Source organism: Seriola lalandi, unplaced genomic scaffold (genome assembly GCF_002814215.2).
Source record: "Seriola lalandi dorsalis isolate HSWRI2012SDOR001 ecotype SW California unplaced genomic scaffold, Sedor1 jcf7180002053944, whole genome shotgun sequence".
In the NCBI taxonomy this organism is placed as follows: Eukaryota; Metazoa; Chordata; class Actinopteri; order Carangiformes; family Carangidae; genus Seriola; species Seriola lalandi.
In genome coordinates, this window is record NW_019524497.1 from 336,184 (window position 1) to 354,309 (window position 18,126).

Consider the following 18,126-nt stretch of genomic DNA (forward strand, 5'->3'; position numbering starts at 1 on the left):
ATCGGTTATGTTGAGCTACTGAAAATAGTCAAATAGTTTAAAGTTAGTTAGTATTAACAGTCAAGATCAAAAAACAGAGGAATACCCACTAAACACAAGATAAAGTCTGAGTGTCATTAAGTTTTTATTATATTATCGCACTGCAAATTAGTCATGCTTTATGTCCATGTGATGCTGACATGAACCAGGTTTGTGATGTCATGTGTTAAGCACCCTTATGAGTGTCTCAAGCTTCCACTCGAGTTAAGAGAAAACAACCAAAGGGGCTTTACAGATGCACATCTTTGTGCCTTTGAACTGCACTGATGATCTCACAAACTGAAGTCTCTGCAATAAATCATCTTTACTGCATGGCATCATCCGGACAAAATGTTTGTTTTCAGATATTCCGACTGGCTCATTGATAAACACGGGCAAGTGCAGCAGAATGCAGAATATTCATAGCACATGTCCAAACTTATGCAGTGCATACATGAGCAGGCAGGTGAACCCGAAACCTCTTGCTAATCCTTTTATATTTAATTGCTGTTTTGAGAGCTGTTTGCAGTCACAGCTGAAATGTCAAAGCTGTTCCTCGGATCAGGTTTGTTCACTTTCGACGCGACATAGCCTATAGCTTTAGTCTTATAACGCTATGCATGTCAGAGCAGCATTGCATGTAAACGTTGAAAGAGAGCTTAAGAACCTGCTCACCAACAAAAGGCCTCCTTGTGCGAGCCTATTTGTCTTTGTATGTGTGGGGCACTTGGCTGATGGTCAATCAAAGACTGAAGACCAAAGAGAAATATTACATAAAAAAGCAGCTGGAAGTGGTTAATCTCAATCATGCAGAACACTCTCCACTTCTGAGAAAACACTGGGGTTTTGCCGATTATAAAGGAACATTAATAGAAACATTTGGGATGAAAGGAGTGAAAAAGCTTCAACCTGAGTAGTCAGGTCTGACTTCTTTCAAGATGAGTATCTGGGACCACAGGAATCTACAAAGTGAGTTTACATAAGACAAGCTTGGGATGTCGAATTCAAGACTCAAGGAAAGAGCAGCTGTATTAACGTTGTACTGAGTCCGGGGACAAATAGGTGAAGGCAGGAATCAGTGCAAATTAAGTCTAGGTTGTGTGTTGCATAGTGAGTGTGTGTGTTCATGTGTTCCACCTCCCACGGCCCACCCTGTGATACATTGCACATAGCACAACAGGTCACCGACTGGTGGGGGTTGTGTTGGTGAGTAATACCTCTCCACAGGGGCTTCAGCACTCCCACATCTCACGCTTCCTGAAACGACCGAATAACCATCGAACACGGAGGGATCTTTTATGCATATTTTATCTTTTTTATTTCTCTTTTCTTTATCACTGTTGTGGTCTTCATCACTGGTCATTCCATAGATGAATCTGGACCTAATCAAAAGCAAAGTCTGCTTATGTTACATAATCACCAATCCATCCCTTTCACTGTTTTTCATGTTTCCCTCTGTTAGATCTTCTTGTGGGAGCAGAACTTGGAGCGGTTTCACATGGATCTGTTCCGCTGTCGGTGCTACCTGGCCAGTCTACAAGGCGGCGAGCCCCCAAACCCCAAACGCCTGCTGGGCTTCGCTTCGCGTCCGACCAAGCTGGCCATGGGACGACTGGGCATCTTCTCAGTTTCTTCCTTTCATGCGCTGGTATGATCGCAAATGCCTGTGCACCCACTCACATTCAGGCACGCACGTTTTCAGTACTCATGACTGAGTACTCATTCCAACACTCTCCACAACTTTTACTCCTAAACCTAATCAAAGCATATCAATCCAAAACTCAAACTGTGTCCCACGTGTCTCTACATGTTCCAGTAGGTATTGCCTGAGAGTTTGCCTGTTGCCCACCCTCAATACCAGCCCAGCCAGGAGAGTGGGTGTGTTTCTCTGGCTGTTAGAGTGAGCGTCTTGTCACTTGCACCTACTGAAAGCAAGAATTTCTACTTGCCTGACAAATGTGCAAACTAACAGACACTGTACGTAGCCTTAGGTTAAAACGTATTCCAACTGTACAAGCAAGTAGCAGGCAGGAAAAAGAATGCTAAATGATGAGCTTCACCTAATAGCTGCTGTGTTAGCCTTTCTTAGAAAAATCCTGCACAGCTGACCTGAAGCAGCTTGACCAAAAGATCTTATGTTGTATGTTGGAATCTGCCCAGTCGAAAACGAACCGATTGCAGACAAATATGGGTCGGAACCGGCTCACATTTTGATTCTCTGAAGCTAGAACACAAGTGTGGCAGTCAGTCTTTGGTCAAGTTAGTTGGCTAATAGTTGGCTATTAGTTGACAACTTACCTCCTGTTCATATTGACACTGGTTGTATTTTTAGGGCCTATTTTCGAAGCCCTGACAATGAAATCTAATAGAAGCAATTTTCCTGTAGAAACAAATACAGAGTGAAACTCACTCCGGCTGTGACATATTGTGTTGGCATTGTTGGGTAACTACAACAGAAAGACAACAGAAACGTTCAGTGGTTTGACTCTATGTTGTAAAACTACACATTTTAATTTATTCTGAGGGGAAGTCATTTTGACTGTTCTCAGTTGTAACTCCCAAGTGAAGAAGTGAAGTTAAAAATTAATGATATGACAATTAAACACCAGCGCTAACGTAAACCTAACCCCAACGCAAGTCTAAATGGTCCTCACTTTGAGATGTACACACTGTCCTCACCTCGAAACATTCAGAACATTCCTTTCATACACTGTCCCTCAAAGCCTGACAAGAACATGAACACAGAGCATGCTGACAACTGTCCAATTCTCCTCTACTGGTGCTCACCGCTTCCGCCTGTGGCTAGAGGCCGACTCTTTAGCTTGTCGACGCCTTGAGCGCTGTAAAAATGTACAGAATGAAACACAACCACTGATGGATGATCTGCAGAGCATGCTTGCTGCTGTGTATCACGCAGCTGCATGTGGCTGCTCTTCAAAATATCATCCAGGAAACGAAAGAGGTGGAAGAGGTGGAAACGATATCTCTGGAGGCCGGTTTCATACCAGCAGACCATTGGATATACCAAACGATTACATTCACACATAGACAACATCAGAGGCCGATAGTGGGTTTTTTTTGTGATTGGTGGATCAATACAAACTCTGTTAGTAAGCTACCATCCCTGAGGCACTTTCCCACAAACAGGCTTAACACTCTCTGCTCTGTTGCCCCCCAACCCCACCCCCACCCCCCAACCTTTCCTTCTGCTGCCTATACCCTCACTTCCTTTGTCTGCGTCTCTCTCCTTCTCCTTATCTGCCTTATTTTCTTCCCATCTGTCTTTCTTCACCCCTTTCTTCCTCTGTCTCTCAACCCATCTCTGTTTTTCCCAACTTCTCTCCTGCTGTGTTCATTATCATCCCCTTGTCTCCCAGATATGTATTTATTTATATTATTGAGTTAGACAATACTGATATAAATGGGCACATTTTTGAGGACAATCATACATTTAAAGTAAATTACACTGAAATACAGTAACAAAATTAAGACTAGAACTTCTCTATTTTTTTCTTCCTTTACTTTCTACAATAATTCCATCCATTCATCAGAGTTGTTGTTATCTATGTTCAAAGGAGATGTCGTAGTAAAACAGGCCTCTTGCGTGCAGCTTACATAAGAAGAGTCTTGAAGACAGTTTGACCTATTATGTTTGAAGTGTGTGTGTCTCATGAGCAGTGACGGGTGAGGAGACCAATAAGCACACACCCACATAACATCAGTATGTGCTTGTGTGTGCACACATACATGTGCATCAAATTATGTATTCATGTACCATATAGTGAGTCAGAGCTGCTCATAGCCCAGCAAGTTCAATGTGAATTAACCCAGAAATGCCAAGAGTGGTTTCTCTGTGCATGTGTAGTAGGTCACTGAGGGAGCTGAGAGGTTGAAAGGGCTCAGTGTGTGACACAACTATATACTGGGATGCTGAAAATGTGTGATTTTACGTGTCAGTGTGTTTCCATGCCTCTGTGTCTATGAATGCAAGGAATGGCTCGTAGCACAAACGCAGACAGCCACTGCTGTCAGTGTACAGTATACATACATAGTGTCCCAGTCCCCGTAATTTTTCTTAGTGCATTCATTTGAACAGCTGCTCAAGCATTTAATAAGAACAAAGCATAAGAGTGAAATTAGTGTTAAATATCAAAAGAAAGAAAAACTCCCAATGGGGATTAGTTAAAAAGCATTAAAATGCAATTTATCAGTTACATATACATCTATAGATAATATTGCTTTAATGCCTCTCAAATGTTTAATAGATTGTGAAATTGACAAGCTGTGTGGGCAATGCCACGCTGCTCTCTTCTTTTGTAGGTAGCAGGTCATTTAGATATAAAATAGATAAAGCTTAGTAAGACATATAATTTAAGTGAATTGAGAACTAAATTATTACAGTGTATTACCAGTGTGAAGTACTCTTATACTGACTAAATGAGCATGTCGATCAGTTTCTTGAAAAATAACAATTAGGGTAGATTGCACATAGTTAAGGTTCAAATACTGTTTCGATCGATTTCATGTTTTGTGTAATTATCACTGTCACAGGTGTCGGCCCGTACTGAAAGCAGCATCAGGAGGCGAAGCCAGGCCATGCCTCGTACCTTCAGCAAACGCCGAAGCCGTTTCTCCTCCCTCTGGGGGCTGGACACCGCCTCTAAGAGGAAGACCAAGGGACACCCCTCCATTAACCAGGTCTCCATAGTGACACATCCATACTATAAGTGTTTGATTGACTTTTGAATTGGTAAACTTTTAAGATAGTAAGAGTCATGCAGTAATGAGTTCCTTCTGGTTGTAATAACTGCATCATAACTGCTCTGTGCGTGATATATTTGGATGCAGCTCCAATGTGCTGTTCTCTGTGTGGTTGCAGGTATTCGTTGATGGGATGGAGCCTGTGAGGAAGCCTTTGGAGCTCATGTTTGAAGACTCTGCCAGTGAGAAATCTGTAAGCGCTCGGCCATCTGTACTTGACAAAAATACAAGTAGACAATAAAAATGCACCTGTATATTTATGTCCATAATAGAATTTTGTTCTTATGTTGTCTTATTGTGTTTTTATGTTATGCTCACGACTCCCTCAAGAAGACTTATCTTTATCTTTTACTCATCTCAAAACACATACCAAATGGTTAGTGTAACATAAAGTCGGCCTGAACTTGTTTCTGTTTCCACTGCGGTTCTTGTCCTTCCTGCAGCCAAACCAACATGACAAAGTCCACAGCAGATACAGTGAATGTTTATATCTCTACAGTAATAATCTTCCTAAGGCTAAGCACTAAATTCCTCCTCCGTTTCTTAGTTTGGCATTCACTTCACAGACCCAAAGCTCATGTAGCTGTAGGCTAATTCCTTGTCATTGTTTGCCTTTCTCATAAGCCAGTATAAAAATCACTGGGGCATCTGATGAACCTTTGTTCTTGTATAATGGGTTACGGGCTTCTTAAGACCCCGAGGCCAGCAACATCGCTGGATTTTCCACCTCTTTTCACTTAACTGAGATCCTTTTGGTGCTCCGGCTCTTCATTTGGCGGGTTATCTGGGGGGAAGCACAAAATCCATGCACCCTTCCACATCAGTGAGCATTTCTTTGAGGTCATTTTCAAGCTCCTGTTTTAATGTTTTCAGACATCCACTTCTCTCCTCGATGAAGAGTGATTGGAGAGATTAGCGGATTTATGAAAGTTTAAGAGCAACGGAATCTCTTCTTTCAGTGTTATCATAACGGTTCTTGAGTTTATTCATGGAAGATGCAGTGAACAACTTTTTTTTTTCGTCTTCTGCAGCTGTTTCTCTTCCTGCGTCAGTCGACAAATTGTTTGCTTCACATATCTTTGCAGGACAACTTGGGTCTGCAGTCTCTCTGTCTTTGTCAGAAATAATGCCATTATTCTTACTGTATTCTCATTATCTACTATCTTTTTGGTCTATCAAACACCATTTCCAAATCGGTGTTGACAGATTCCCATTTCTTCTTTTCACTTGCTCCAGGCTATTCCGACTCCATCAGCATCATAGGCCATCGACTGGAGGGATATTTCTGTCTGCTAATCCCTCTGAGACAAATTTGATCTGATATGTTCAGATCATTAGCTTTCTGATGTTTCAACAAATTATGCAGGCATTTGCTACCAAAGGACCTGGCAGTTTCACACCATCTGTGCTCGCTTGTATCTGTCGTATTGACCACATTTTTACAGAAAATTGCAAATAATGAATAATATCTGTAGAAAGAAAACAAGATTATCTAAAGCCACCGTAGGACTGTAGGTTTCCAGTAGAGCCACACACACATACCACAGCCTGATGAATTTATATGAACTGTAAGGGAAAATGTCCAATTACCCATGGGTTGTCGCAAGGACAAGCATGCCAGCTCCATATTTTATGAGAAGTGGTAGAAGGAGGCAGAGATGAGGGAGAGAGGGAATACAGGCCTCTGTCTGAACTCAGCAGATAGGAGCAAACTTAACTAGCACAAACCCACTCAGACTGTGGAGGCCCCCAGTGGCACCATGGGAGATTGATTTCCTTCCACCCACGTCCAACTTCAGCTGGCAGGGTGTGGGATTACAATAAAGAAATTGCACACTGAATGAAGTAAAACACCCCAGTTTGTAGTAAGATAGAGCTGGAAAATGCTGTATCAGTAACAAAGGTTTAGACGATCTCAATGAACATTTCCAGCGAGATTATTTCCAAATGTTTGTATTTGATGGACTTTTCCCAGCTTTAATTCTCTGTTTGTTCGGGGGAAATCCCACTGATGGCTAAAAAAAAAAAGGGGGAATAAGAGAGGAGAGGTTAGTGTACCGCACCCCCCACCAGAGGCATCCTAGATGGGCCAGGAGGGGAGCCAGATGGTGCTAAGCAGGGCTGGGGAGTTCAGGGAGTTGGGGGAGGTACTAGCTACGGGCCCCCCGGTCTGTTGTCTGACAGAGAAAATATAAGTGAGTGTGTTTCAATATAGCTGTGTGTGTCTGAATTTGGTCTGTGTGTGTGTGTGTGTGTGTGTGTGTGTGTGTGTGTGTGTGTGTGTGTGTGTGTGTGTGTTTGCTTGTGCACACAAAAATGTGCGTTTGCATCTGGTTTGCTCCCTCCGTTTCCTCCTCTGGTTCACTCTGTGTCTAACCAACACGCAGAACCACACACAGGCGCAGATACAGCCAAGCCTAAATTCATTTCAACACGGACCGCCGGGCCAGATTGTTAACTGTCAGCAGATTGTATGGCGTGAATGGAAGACGGGGAGGAGGGAGATGATGGACTGATGTACAGATAGAGGGGAAGGGGCAGCAGAAGGAGAAGTAATGATTAGTGGGGTTGGGGGGTGCGTGTGTGTGTGTGGAGCGACAGAGGAATGAAAGGATAAATGCGGATACTGTTACTTGATAGGAGGTGATAAGGTATCAGTGACAGACAGTGTGAGGTCGAATAGAAGAGGCGAGCGAGAGAGGAGGAGAGAGGCTGACATGGTTGCCAGATTGTCGGAGGTCAGACTGACGGGCTTAAAGGTTACAGACTACGCTTTGAACAGAATGCACACGCACATGCATGAAGATACAAGTGCACACACATATGTAGCACATGACCACACAGAGAGGCAATTGTATCAAGAGACTCTCATCAACACAGATGAATTAGATTTTGTAATCAGATCTCCTGCTGCTTTCAGGCCACCGCTGCTCTCTGTCATATTAGTCTCATAAGTCCAAGCAAATCTGGTTTCTTCTGAAAGCAAGAAGATAAATAATGATGAATTGGGGGGAATCACTGCACAATTTTAGCTGTGGATAATAGAATATCTTTTTTTCTCTGAGCACAAAGGCTAATCAGAGATGCACAAACCCTTAATGCGTATGTATGTGTGTGTGTGTGTTGTATTTGCAGAAGGAGAGAGAGAGCTCTGTGAAAAGTCTTCCTCAGCAGAACGTAGACACCGACATTTGGGTCCCCGATTACCTGACTCCGTCCTGGGTGTGTCTGCCGAACAATCAGCCCGTCCTGGCCATCATACAGCCTGGGGAGACAGCGCTGGAAGTCCTGAGCGCCATCTGCAAGGTGGGCCATTATTGACAAATGTTATATTACTGGAGACTATTTATTAGCCACAAGTCTGTTTTAGTAAGGTTGAAGCACACGCTGTACAATACATTGTGTGTAAGTGTGATAATAACAGACCAAACATTATTCACTTGTGACAAGTGATATACAGTTTGCCAAGCTCTCACACACACACATATAGACACACATAAAACTGGTAACAGTGGAGCTGCTAAGCATGCAAATACTTCATCTTAACAGGTCTGTCAATCATTGAGGAATGAGTTTCATAACATTGCACACAGGTCCGCTGAGGGGGGTTTTCGAATACTATAAATGGTTACATAAGGATAATGACATCCTACCATGTACAATCTGTTGACAGCTGGAGACAGGTAAATATGTAGGAGTCAACTTTTTAAGATTCAGTGCACGGAAACAGGAAAACAACTACATAATAATTAGATGCACAGGTGAATATGTGACTCTGAGAATACCTGAGATGTAAGACTGTGATTGGTATTCCTAGGAAGACAGGCGAGTGAATGTGGAGATGTCGCCCGTGCTCTTAGACCGAGTGCGTCACAGATCTTTGCTTAGTAATTTTCTAAACCTTACAACATACACTACATATTACTGTCACACATAGTCTTGTCAATTTTTGCTCTACCTCATCTCCCTTCATCTCCCTTCATCTCCTCTTTTCTCTAATTGGTCTCAGACAGAGACGCACTAGAATAATAATGCCTAATGATACGTATACGTTCCACTTAAGGGTCTGCTGAAAAACACGTAAAGCTGATTGACGCGCATGCGTGGGCGTTCGTCTGCACGCATGTCATAAACATGTCACAAGGAATTGGAGCATCTAATTCACGACCCCTGTGTGATACATTTTCGCAGATAGATGTGGATTACATACATGATTGGATACATACATGTCTGTGTCCCTTTGTCAGTGGATGTCATGAGCTATAGAGAGTGTGTTAACGATAAAGGAAATTGTATTTTGATAGCGTAGAGTTTAAAATATGACTGTCATAGAATCACAGGGAGAATAAATCATACGTTAAGAGTTTAATGGCAGTAATTAGAGTGATTATGTCTCTCCTATTTTGGAAAGCAGCATGCCAACTTCAGCAGTTTCCTCCATTTAAATATATATTTCTCCTCATTTGCTTCATGTCTTGTTACCTACAGACGCACAAGATAGACCCATCCAGCCACTACCTGCGTTTGAAAGTGTGGGTTGAAAACCAGATGCTCTTCTTCGTTCCCAAACTTGAAGACGACATCTCCGATCTGGTGAGGAAACACACACTGAAGGACTGTGATAATAATTGTAATGTAATGGAGTATATATCCCAATTTTGGAGTCTGGACAACCATGAAGCTATAGTATTTCCTGACAACGCCGATCTCATTAAATCAGAGATCTGCACTACAGTTGTGTGTCTTTTAAAGTTTTCAGTTTTTCAGTCTTAGCTGAGACACAATGTCCCATTTGGATTTTGGGGTCTTCACCTTATTATTATTCATTTCTGTCTCATTTCTTGAAGATATGGTTGCAAGCTTGTGCATGTTTTATGACTTGGTTGCAGATTTCATTTGCAATGCATACAAAATTCCCAGGATGCACAAGAAGCACCATAGCATATACTATAAATTATGCAAAAATAATCTCCTAACTCTATTGTGTGCTTTATGAACTGTACACATCTGTGTTTGTGTCTGTCTTCTTTTCTTTTTAACTATTCATATAGACAATCGCTCATTGAGAAAGACCTCACCTCCACTTTAATCAGCCACTGTAAACCCCAAAACGAATTCTCTGTGTGACGGTGCTTTGTAGGTGATACACTGAACTCTGTCTCAAAGCACAATCATTGTATAACTCGCTATTTTCCTCAAGAGCTCTTTTATCTTGCTGCTTTGATCAGTGACTCTTGTCACCCTCTTTCATCCTTAGTCTATGATATTACATTATTATTTCTCCACAGTGTAGCACGTTGCACACTACAGACTTCTGTTCCTGTCTGTTGCTTCATACACACAGCTGTGTCTGTGCTCTCGCTCACCGTGGGGTCAAACCCTCGTTGGAGCACCCACTCACTTTACAGACTTGACCTGGATTTTGACCCCACAACCTTGAAATGCAATTGCTCTGTTAAGGAGCCTGAATAATACATGAATCTATCCATTCTTTATTAAGAGCTAAGACCTTGACCTTCTTTGTCCAACAACACTGCTCTCCCTCCATTTTTTGACAATTAAATATGAATTTCTTGTGTTTGCAGCTCTACAAAGAGATTGAGATCTGCCCCAAAGTGACCAAGGTGATCCAGTTTGACAACACCGAGTCCTGCACCATCGGATATGGTACGCTTGTCTCTGACAATAGCCCTTTTTGAACTAGATAGACTCGGCCCCTGTCATACTCTTAAATTGTGTATCAAACTGATTTCGCAGTGGACTTCATTGAGTCATGCTTTGTTAATGACTGAAGGGGGATGACCCACTGTGAGTGCATTTTGTCTTAAGTGGATCTAATCGCTCAGTAGTTATGCTGCAGCAGTGCACACTGTCAAATGTCAACATTTCAAAGAGGACTGAAAGAATTAACGAGTGACTCTCCTTTCGTGTCTAATTATCTGTGTCCGTAGGTTTTTCTGTGGCTGTTATAGATGAGGATGGAACGCAGCAGTTGCATATTACCGAAGTGAAAGCGGGGGGACTGGCTGCAGCTAAAGGTACATATTTCTTTTTTGATAACATGCAGAACATGAAGTGTGTGATGTATTGTACATTCAGTTGATATTCATATCATACATAGAAGACAAAACAAACAAAACAACACAAAAATCCAGTACAGTTACCGCAGTTGAATCTGAGTGCAGTAATAACAGGGGGCATGTAAACAGTATGTGAAAGCTGGGTACATACAGTATTTCTTACTCGACTTGACATTGCACACATAACACACAAACACCTGACCTGACAAACGTCTGATCCCACATGACGTCGCATGAGCCAGCACAGCTAGATTTCTTTTGTTTGAGAGAGAAAAGATGAAGAAAAAGAAAACAGACACCTTGTCTAGTAAGTAGTTTTTTTTGCAGGTGTAGGTCAAAAGCTGCACACTCATAAGACTGGTGGAGTCTTTTTATTTTAAAATCTATGGATCAACATATCGACCCCAGCTTCTCCTTTTTCAGGATTTACAAGGCAATCAGCAACAACTTAGAAATGCAGTCCACGGAGAGCTCTTTCGCAACCAGTAAAGGCCTCTAACATCAGGAGGTCAACATGATATGAACCAACTACAAAACTGCAAAATAAAAAAGCAAAGTGAAAATCTAAAGTAGAAAAATATCTGGGTGCTTGTATCATTATGTTTAAAAAGACTTTTATAGTCTTGTGTAGTCTGTATAGTCTGATGATCACTGGCTTTTATAAAATTGTGAATTGATTTATTATTTTCCTGAGAGCTAAAAAGAAAAACGGCATTCCTTTGTCTGCATCTGACCTCTGTTTGAGAGGTGCAGAGATCAGCGCCCATTCACTGGTCCCCTATTTTTTAACAGAGCGAGAGAGAACTAATGGGTTTGAGAAACACACGGCGGCTCTGTAGATACAACACTAATGTATAGAAAATAACATACCCCATTATTGTGCCCTAGGGTCAGACCAAGGTTACTCAAGTGTGAGATTACGTCCTCCAGTGTATTAGCAATCTAAAAGCTGCTAGTTTAGCAGGCTGCTAGCAGCCAGAGGGCAAGACTGTAACTACTCTCCACCTCTATAGGCGAGCGGAGATGGAAAAAGCTTGTGGCATCCAGACAACGCAATGCATCTTTTTGGAATATCACACTATATATTTTTGCTGAATCACAGAATTAGATATGTCAGGCACGACATTAGTAGGTCCAAGTGTGCTACTGGGATGAACCTGTGTGTGCGTGCACGTGTTTTACTAAGAGAGAGGAGAATGAATGGGGAGTGAAAGAGATCACGCTTCGATTTCTGCAGGGTTTATGCAGAAACCAGGCCAGCGCGGGACAAGGAGCCCCAAAGGGTCTTTTCTCAATCTCTTTTTTCTCTTTCTCACTGTAGTCCCTTACCCCCCCCCCCCCCCCCCCCCCCCCCACGCAAGCGCGCACACACACACACACACACACATGCACACACAGTCATACACACACAGCAGTATATGGCCAGAGGGGTTATCTCTCTCTCTGTCCAATAAAGACTCTGCTACAGCTGACATTTCACATCCCAGACAACTAGGTCATAACTGTGGGCTATATGTGTGCCTTGTGTATGTGCCTGCATGTGTCTGTTTATAGCAGTGCATTATGAAAGCCCTATCATAGAGTGTCTGCTGTTTCTACTACAGTAGACGATATATAAAATGAGGCTAAAGTCAGAAGACAGGATAACAAGCAAATATGTGCTCATGTGTGACTGTGTTAACAGGACCAAAGCCCTTTTGTCTTACTTAATTCTGAGACTGCCGTCAGATATCCTAAACAGCTGTCACAGCCAATCAGGTTTATTAGGTGAGGTTGCCTGCTAATTGGTCGGCTGATTGAGTGCTAATTCTCAATTAACGGAACTGGGCACAGGTGGCCGAAGGAAGGGGCTAGAGAGAAAAAGCCTCAATCTGAATCCCCGTTCTAGCGAAGTGTGTGGTTTCTTTTCCGTATATAGTGCTTACATACTAGACTATATACACGATGACAGGACGGGAACAGACATGCATTGCACCCTCCTTCTTAAATACATCCAGTCTTGTTAAATCAGTATTAGCCTCAAGCAAACGAACGTGGAAGGATGAATCTTTAATGTATTGGAACGTATTAAAGTCCCAACAGGATGAGCCACAGAGCTGCTGTTAAGGGGTATGGCGCTAAAGTTTTGTGTTGATCATTTGTACACATTAGCGCTCTTGAGTTGATGGCCCACAGAAAAAAAGCTCCTCTGTTGGATGGCGCTTTGTTGTTTGGTAATGGCCCGACAGATAATCCTTTCACTTTATTGTTTGTTGCTTTTACTGAGTCAGCCTTTTTCTGTTGCAGTGTATGTGTCTCTGCAAAATTAAGCCACTTTAAAGGATGTAATGTAATTTTTCAGCCTTTAAGGAGCCACTTGCACAAGGTGAATTTCACATTGTTTTGTCTTTTCATTACCTGCCAGGTTTGAAAGCAGGGGATGAGATCCTGTTGCTGAATGGTAAACCTGCATCTGCCCTCCAAATGGATGATATGAGGGCTGCCTTTGTAAACCAAGCGCTGACCGTGAGCATCAGCACCCTGCCCCAGCTGGACCCTCGGGTGCTGTGCTCCCAGCCACGGCGGCGCTCCGATGCAGAGCAGGACCCAGCCACAGACATCTTCTCCCAGAGCCAGGGTAAAGCTTCCTGTTCTATAAGTTGTTGTTCATATTTAGCCTTGAACAATGTCCAGTTCCACTACACGATGTATACAAACAGTGTCCTCTAGTGACAAATCTTTGTTAGTTTCAAGTTGTGACTTAGAATTTGTTGAGGGCCATCAAAAGAATGGAGAGTAAATTTGTCCTACAACTTAATCCAGGACACAGAGTTAAAATCAGATGATTATTATCCATACTGCTGCATATTGGAAACATAGTTGGTGGAGTCTCTGGAGGGGGTAAAAAAAAAAACAACTACATTTTTAGATTGGGAATCTGAAATTGCACAGTGCTCCGTCTTTGTCCTTTTTGGTTTTTATTCATGTTTCTCATTTTGTATGATCATGCACCCTCCAAACCCTTGAGTTTGTGTGGCGAGAAAAGGGAGAATACAGTTCCTGATGTGTCTTTTTAAGCAGAGGGTGAATAGGGTGATGCGCTAATTATGCATGGATGCTGTCTGATAACTAACCTGCAGGCAGCCGCCAGCTTTCCTCTGACCTGCCCTTTTTTTTTTTAATCTGTGCAAGGGCACCATTTGTATTCATTTTATAAATTGGGGCTTGCAGTGCACCGGCTGACAAGCTGGCATTGTTTATACAGGGACTATGAATATTAATATGAATCCTTCAGTGGTGTGGAGCTGTCATTGTGTAGGATATGCCATACGCCAAGGGTCAGACAGGGAGTAAAAACACTTCAGCAGACAGATGGAGGTTATCGATGATATCATGCTTAAGAGGGGACAGTGTACACAGGAGGCCTTTCAACATAGGGAAGACAATAAACTGGATGTGGAGGGAATAATAAACAATTTGACTATACAATCATATCATAATAACAAAACACTAAGGATATAAGGGTGTTTTTATTACTGTCACTATCTCCATGACTTAAAACAAACACATGTCTATATCACACATATCATAGTGTCTAGAGAATCACACAAACTGGAGCAGGTTGGATGTAGATTTGTAACTGAGTATTGGGGAGAGATTCCTGATGTTTAGTACACACAGCATACTGTATACTGTATGTACACTTGCTCCCTTGTTAGCTCTGTCCTTTGTCCCTGTAGAAGACATCCTGGATGAGGTGTCAGGGTTGACAGTGGAGAGCCCAGATGAGAGTTTGGAGGAAGGGCCTCGGCTGACCCCGCAGAGCCCCGGAGATCCTCAGGAAGACAAAACCTGCACAGGGACTGGACAGAAGGTAGGATATGGCACGTAAAGGCACAACATATGTATACAGACTACGCCAGACATACCGACACATTCATACAATGCAACAGAGCAGGGGATCAGCAGTCTGGTCGCACAAAGGTTGGGGTATCGCACACACCCTGTCCGATGTATTGTTGCAGACAGAAACTGGCAGCTTTGGTATTTGTTGGTGTGTGACTGGTCAGAGAGACACCTGTGGCGCAGTGCCGGCGTTTGAAGTGGCTCAGTGGCTGCATTGTTGTGTTGCCACCTCACTTGTTACTGGCAGTGTGGGTTCACTTCTGATCTCGGATCTGTCAGAAAAGGAAACGCTGATACAGCTTATCAACAATCCCGTACATTCTGGATGTATGTTTAAATGAATGCAGAGAGTCCATGTGTTTGTGTGTTATGTTTGTGTGTAAGATGTAGGCGAAAACATACTGCCTTTGAACTCCAAGTCCAACTAACTCATGCAGTACGTTTGTAATGTCTGTCGAATCCTATAACATACTGTATTTGAACCTCATCATATTCTTACTTTAATAACAGATTCGTTTTGATACATTGCTGACAACATTGCATGACTGTGGTGCGTTCAATAGCCATAGTGTGTGAACCTGTCAGTCGTAGCACATGAACAGATGTGTGCGCTGGATGTGTGAGCGCTCTGGAGCACAGAGACGACACACAGACCGACAGGTGAGTGAAAGAGTGAGTGAACAGCATCATTTTTCTAATTAAGATTATGTCTGGTCTGATCAGGGTTGGCGCAGTGATTGCTGGGACACGCCGCGCGCCAGCCGGTCTCCCTTGGTTACGGTTGTCACTTCCATTACCATGGCGATTGTCTGATAACCAGTAACCACCGGAAACATTTTTTCTTTTTTTTCTTTTTTTTTTTTTGTACCTCTCTGTCGATAGCCAGACGTGAACAAAAGATGAGGAAAGGGAAGGGGCAGCGCTGTGTTCTCTCTTTTGATATGTGTCAGTGAGCTTCAGTTTCGAGGGAGAACTAATGTGCGAGGTCAGAGCCGGCTCTGGTCTAGACTCCATCCTGTTGGACAGTGGTGGTTCTGTGACTCCAATGTGCCATTATTAGTTGGAAGGAAAGTATGAGAAGATGAGAGAAGCACCGACGGATCGGGTTGCCAGGATGTGCTGGATAGCGATGAGAGGCCTGCTTAAGTCTGTTTCAGTGCACAAGATGTGAGGGGGAGGAGGGAAACCATTTTAAACTTTACAAAACAGTTTGGACTTCAGCACAGTCAGCACAAAATGAACACCATGTTTGTTCATCAGCCAGTAGACTAGCTGATGAGGTGTAGATCCCACATCTGAAATCATACAGTCCCTTTGGAGACACAATAACGACAAGAACGTTGCTTACCCTTGTCAGTAATGTTGTCCCTTGGCGATTAATGCTTAGCTTGTGCTTTTTGGGTTATTATCAGAGGCTGCTTCATGTAAATATAGAAGGAAAAACAAAGCCCTGCAAGTGAGGCGATATAGGCAAAAACAGAAGCTCTGTAAGTCTATGATCTTCATCTCACCTTTCAGTCTCACGCCCCCTACTCCAGTCTAACATGTGCTGTCTGATTTCTGTCCTAATTTCCATCTGCTGTCTGTTTTCGCCTCCTTTATTCATCCTCCGTTTTCTCTACCCCTGTTTTTCCTTTGGTTTTTGGGGATTTATTGCCATATATTTTGTCTCCATGGTTCAGAGCAACAATGTGACCACGTCCTCAGACGCGACAGCTCAGTGTTTTTCCTCTTTGTCCTTTCCGATCATCCTGTCTCCTTATCTGCCGTCCTTTGTTTTGGATGCTTTTTTCTTTTTCTTTTTTCATGTCCTTCCAGTTTCCTTCTGACTTCCTGTCCTTCCTTACCCTCCTCCTCACTAACCCCCTGCTGTTCATTATCATAAACAACATGAGGCTGCTGTTGGCTCTCAAACTGTTTCTGCTCCTTTAGCTCTCCGGTCGGCTATGAGCCCCGACCTGAGCGTGAAGCACTTGGAAGCTTCCTCTGTCAACAAAGACAATCCAAACTTGCCACAGAATCCCAGGGAGCTTCCAAAACCATGTAATTTCTGTTTTAAAAAAAAATGTAAAAAACCTTTTTTCCCCCCTCCATGTTGATTACGCCTTTGTTTCCCTCGCTCTCCTCATTGGAAAGAAGCGTTGAGGATCACGTCTTACCTCATTTCACCCGGAGCCTGCGGTTACACGTGGCAAGACTGAGGAAAAAGAGGAAAAGTGGGACAATTTTAATTATCCCCACATTCTAATTACTTCATTCTCCAGTGTTTCACATCATTTAGTGGAGATAAATGAGTGTCTGGCTAGCCGGAGGAAACAGGGAGGTTCATTATTTTAGACAAAGCACAGAGCCACCTCCTCAATATGATAAACCAACCAGAGAATAAAACAATGATTGCTCAGGATAAAACAGCGATAATAGAGATGACTGTGATTGCTAGTGTTCTCCGAGGTGTAGTCAGCATCACTGACTAGTGCTTGTTATAATTTACAAACCTCTATCAGTTTGGCTTAGGGGCATTTGAAATGGAAAATACATTATTCAGTATCTGAAGGGTGGTCGTGGGGGGGCAGTTTTCATCAAGGTTTGTTTTGATTGACTCCTGATGGTGTTATTCTGGTTAAATAGCTCTTTGCGTTCAATGTAGTTAAATTAAATGCATGTATTGTTTAATGCAGTTACTGACTACTAAGAGTCGATAAATAAAAAGTGCTGTATATCTTTAGCCTTAAAATAATCATCTTTAAATGACAAGGCTTAAACAGGCCTTACAGCTTTGTCCCAGTTGTTGCTGTAATTTTACAGTCTTCCACTGGAGGGAGCTCTGTGCTGATTAATGAAGCCAGCAACACAACAATAATGTGTCTAATACTAAGCATGCAGCCAACAACCGATCTGTTTCAAACTTAATCAACTATCATTTTCAGTACTGATTGGAATATTTCATTACTCAATCATTTCTTGATTGTATTCCTTGTGTAATCTATGATAATATGATACAGATTAAACACACAAGACTGAATCTTCTTCTGTCCTGTTATTAAGTAGTAACCAGTCCTTTTAAGGAAAGAAAGAAAAATGCCTTGCACTTGACATCCGCTTTATCCTCATAACTTCCCGGAGTTGTAGGAAGAAGCTTGGAGTCCACAACTCGGCTGCTTCAGAGTCTAAATGTTCAAACATAGATTTGTGAACACTGATGTCATAACATCATCATCCTTTCAATTCAGATTAAATGATTAAAGTCGCTCTCGCTGGCCTGCTCCCTCTGTCATGACGTATATCCCATCATTCCTCATAGGGATTTATGGATTTGCATGTTTCCCTCATTTCAGATGAAACTGAACTTTAAGACTCTCCCCTCCCCTCCCTTCCTGTCCCC

The 18,126-nt window shown here is 42.6% G+C and overlaps 1 protein-coding gene across 1 annotated transcript in view; it reads left to right on the plus strand.

Moving 5' to 3' along the window:
* The window catches only part of tiam1a (TIAM Rac1 associated GEF 1a), a 54,347-nt gene that overhangs the window by 23,046 nt on the left and 13,175 nt on the right, over window positions 1-18,126 (plus strand). Inside the window, exons 8-16 of the mRNA XM_087172990.1 lie at window positions 1,481-1,666; window positions 4,570-4,716; window positions 4,898-4,972; window positions 7,915-8,085; window positions 9,268-9,372; window positions 10,365-10,446; window positions 10,731-10,817; window positions 13,264-13,476; window positions 14,579-14,712. Of these exons, the coding sequence (XP_087029116.1) occupies window positions 1,481-1,666; window positions 4,570-4,716; window positions 4,898-4,972; window positions 7,915-8,085; window positions 9,268-9,372; window positions 10,365-10,446; window positions 10,731-10,817; window positions 13,264-13,476; window positions 14,579-14,712 (1,200 nt within the window). The remainder of the gene's footprint in view (window positions 1-1,480; window positions 1,667-4,569; window positions 4,717-4,897; window positions 4,973-7,914; window positions 8,086-9,267; window positions 9,373-10,364; window positions 10,447-10,730; window positions 10,818-13,263; window positions 13,477-14,578; window positions 14,713-18,126) is intronic.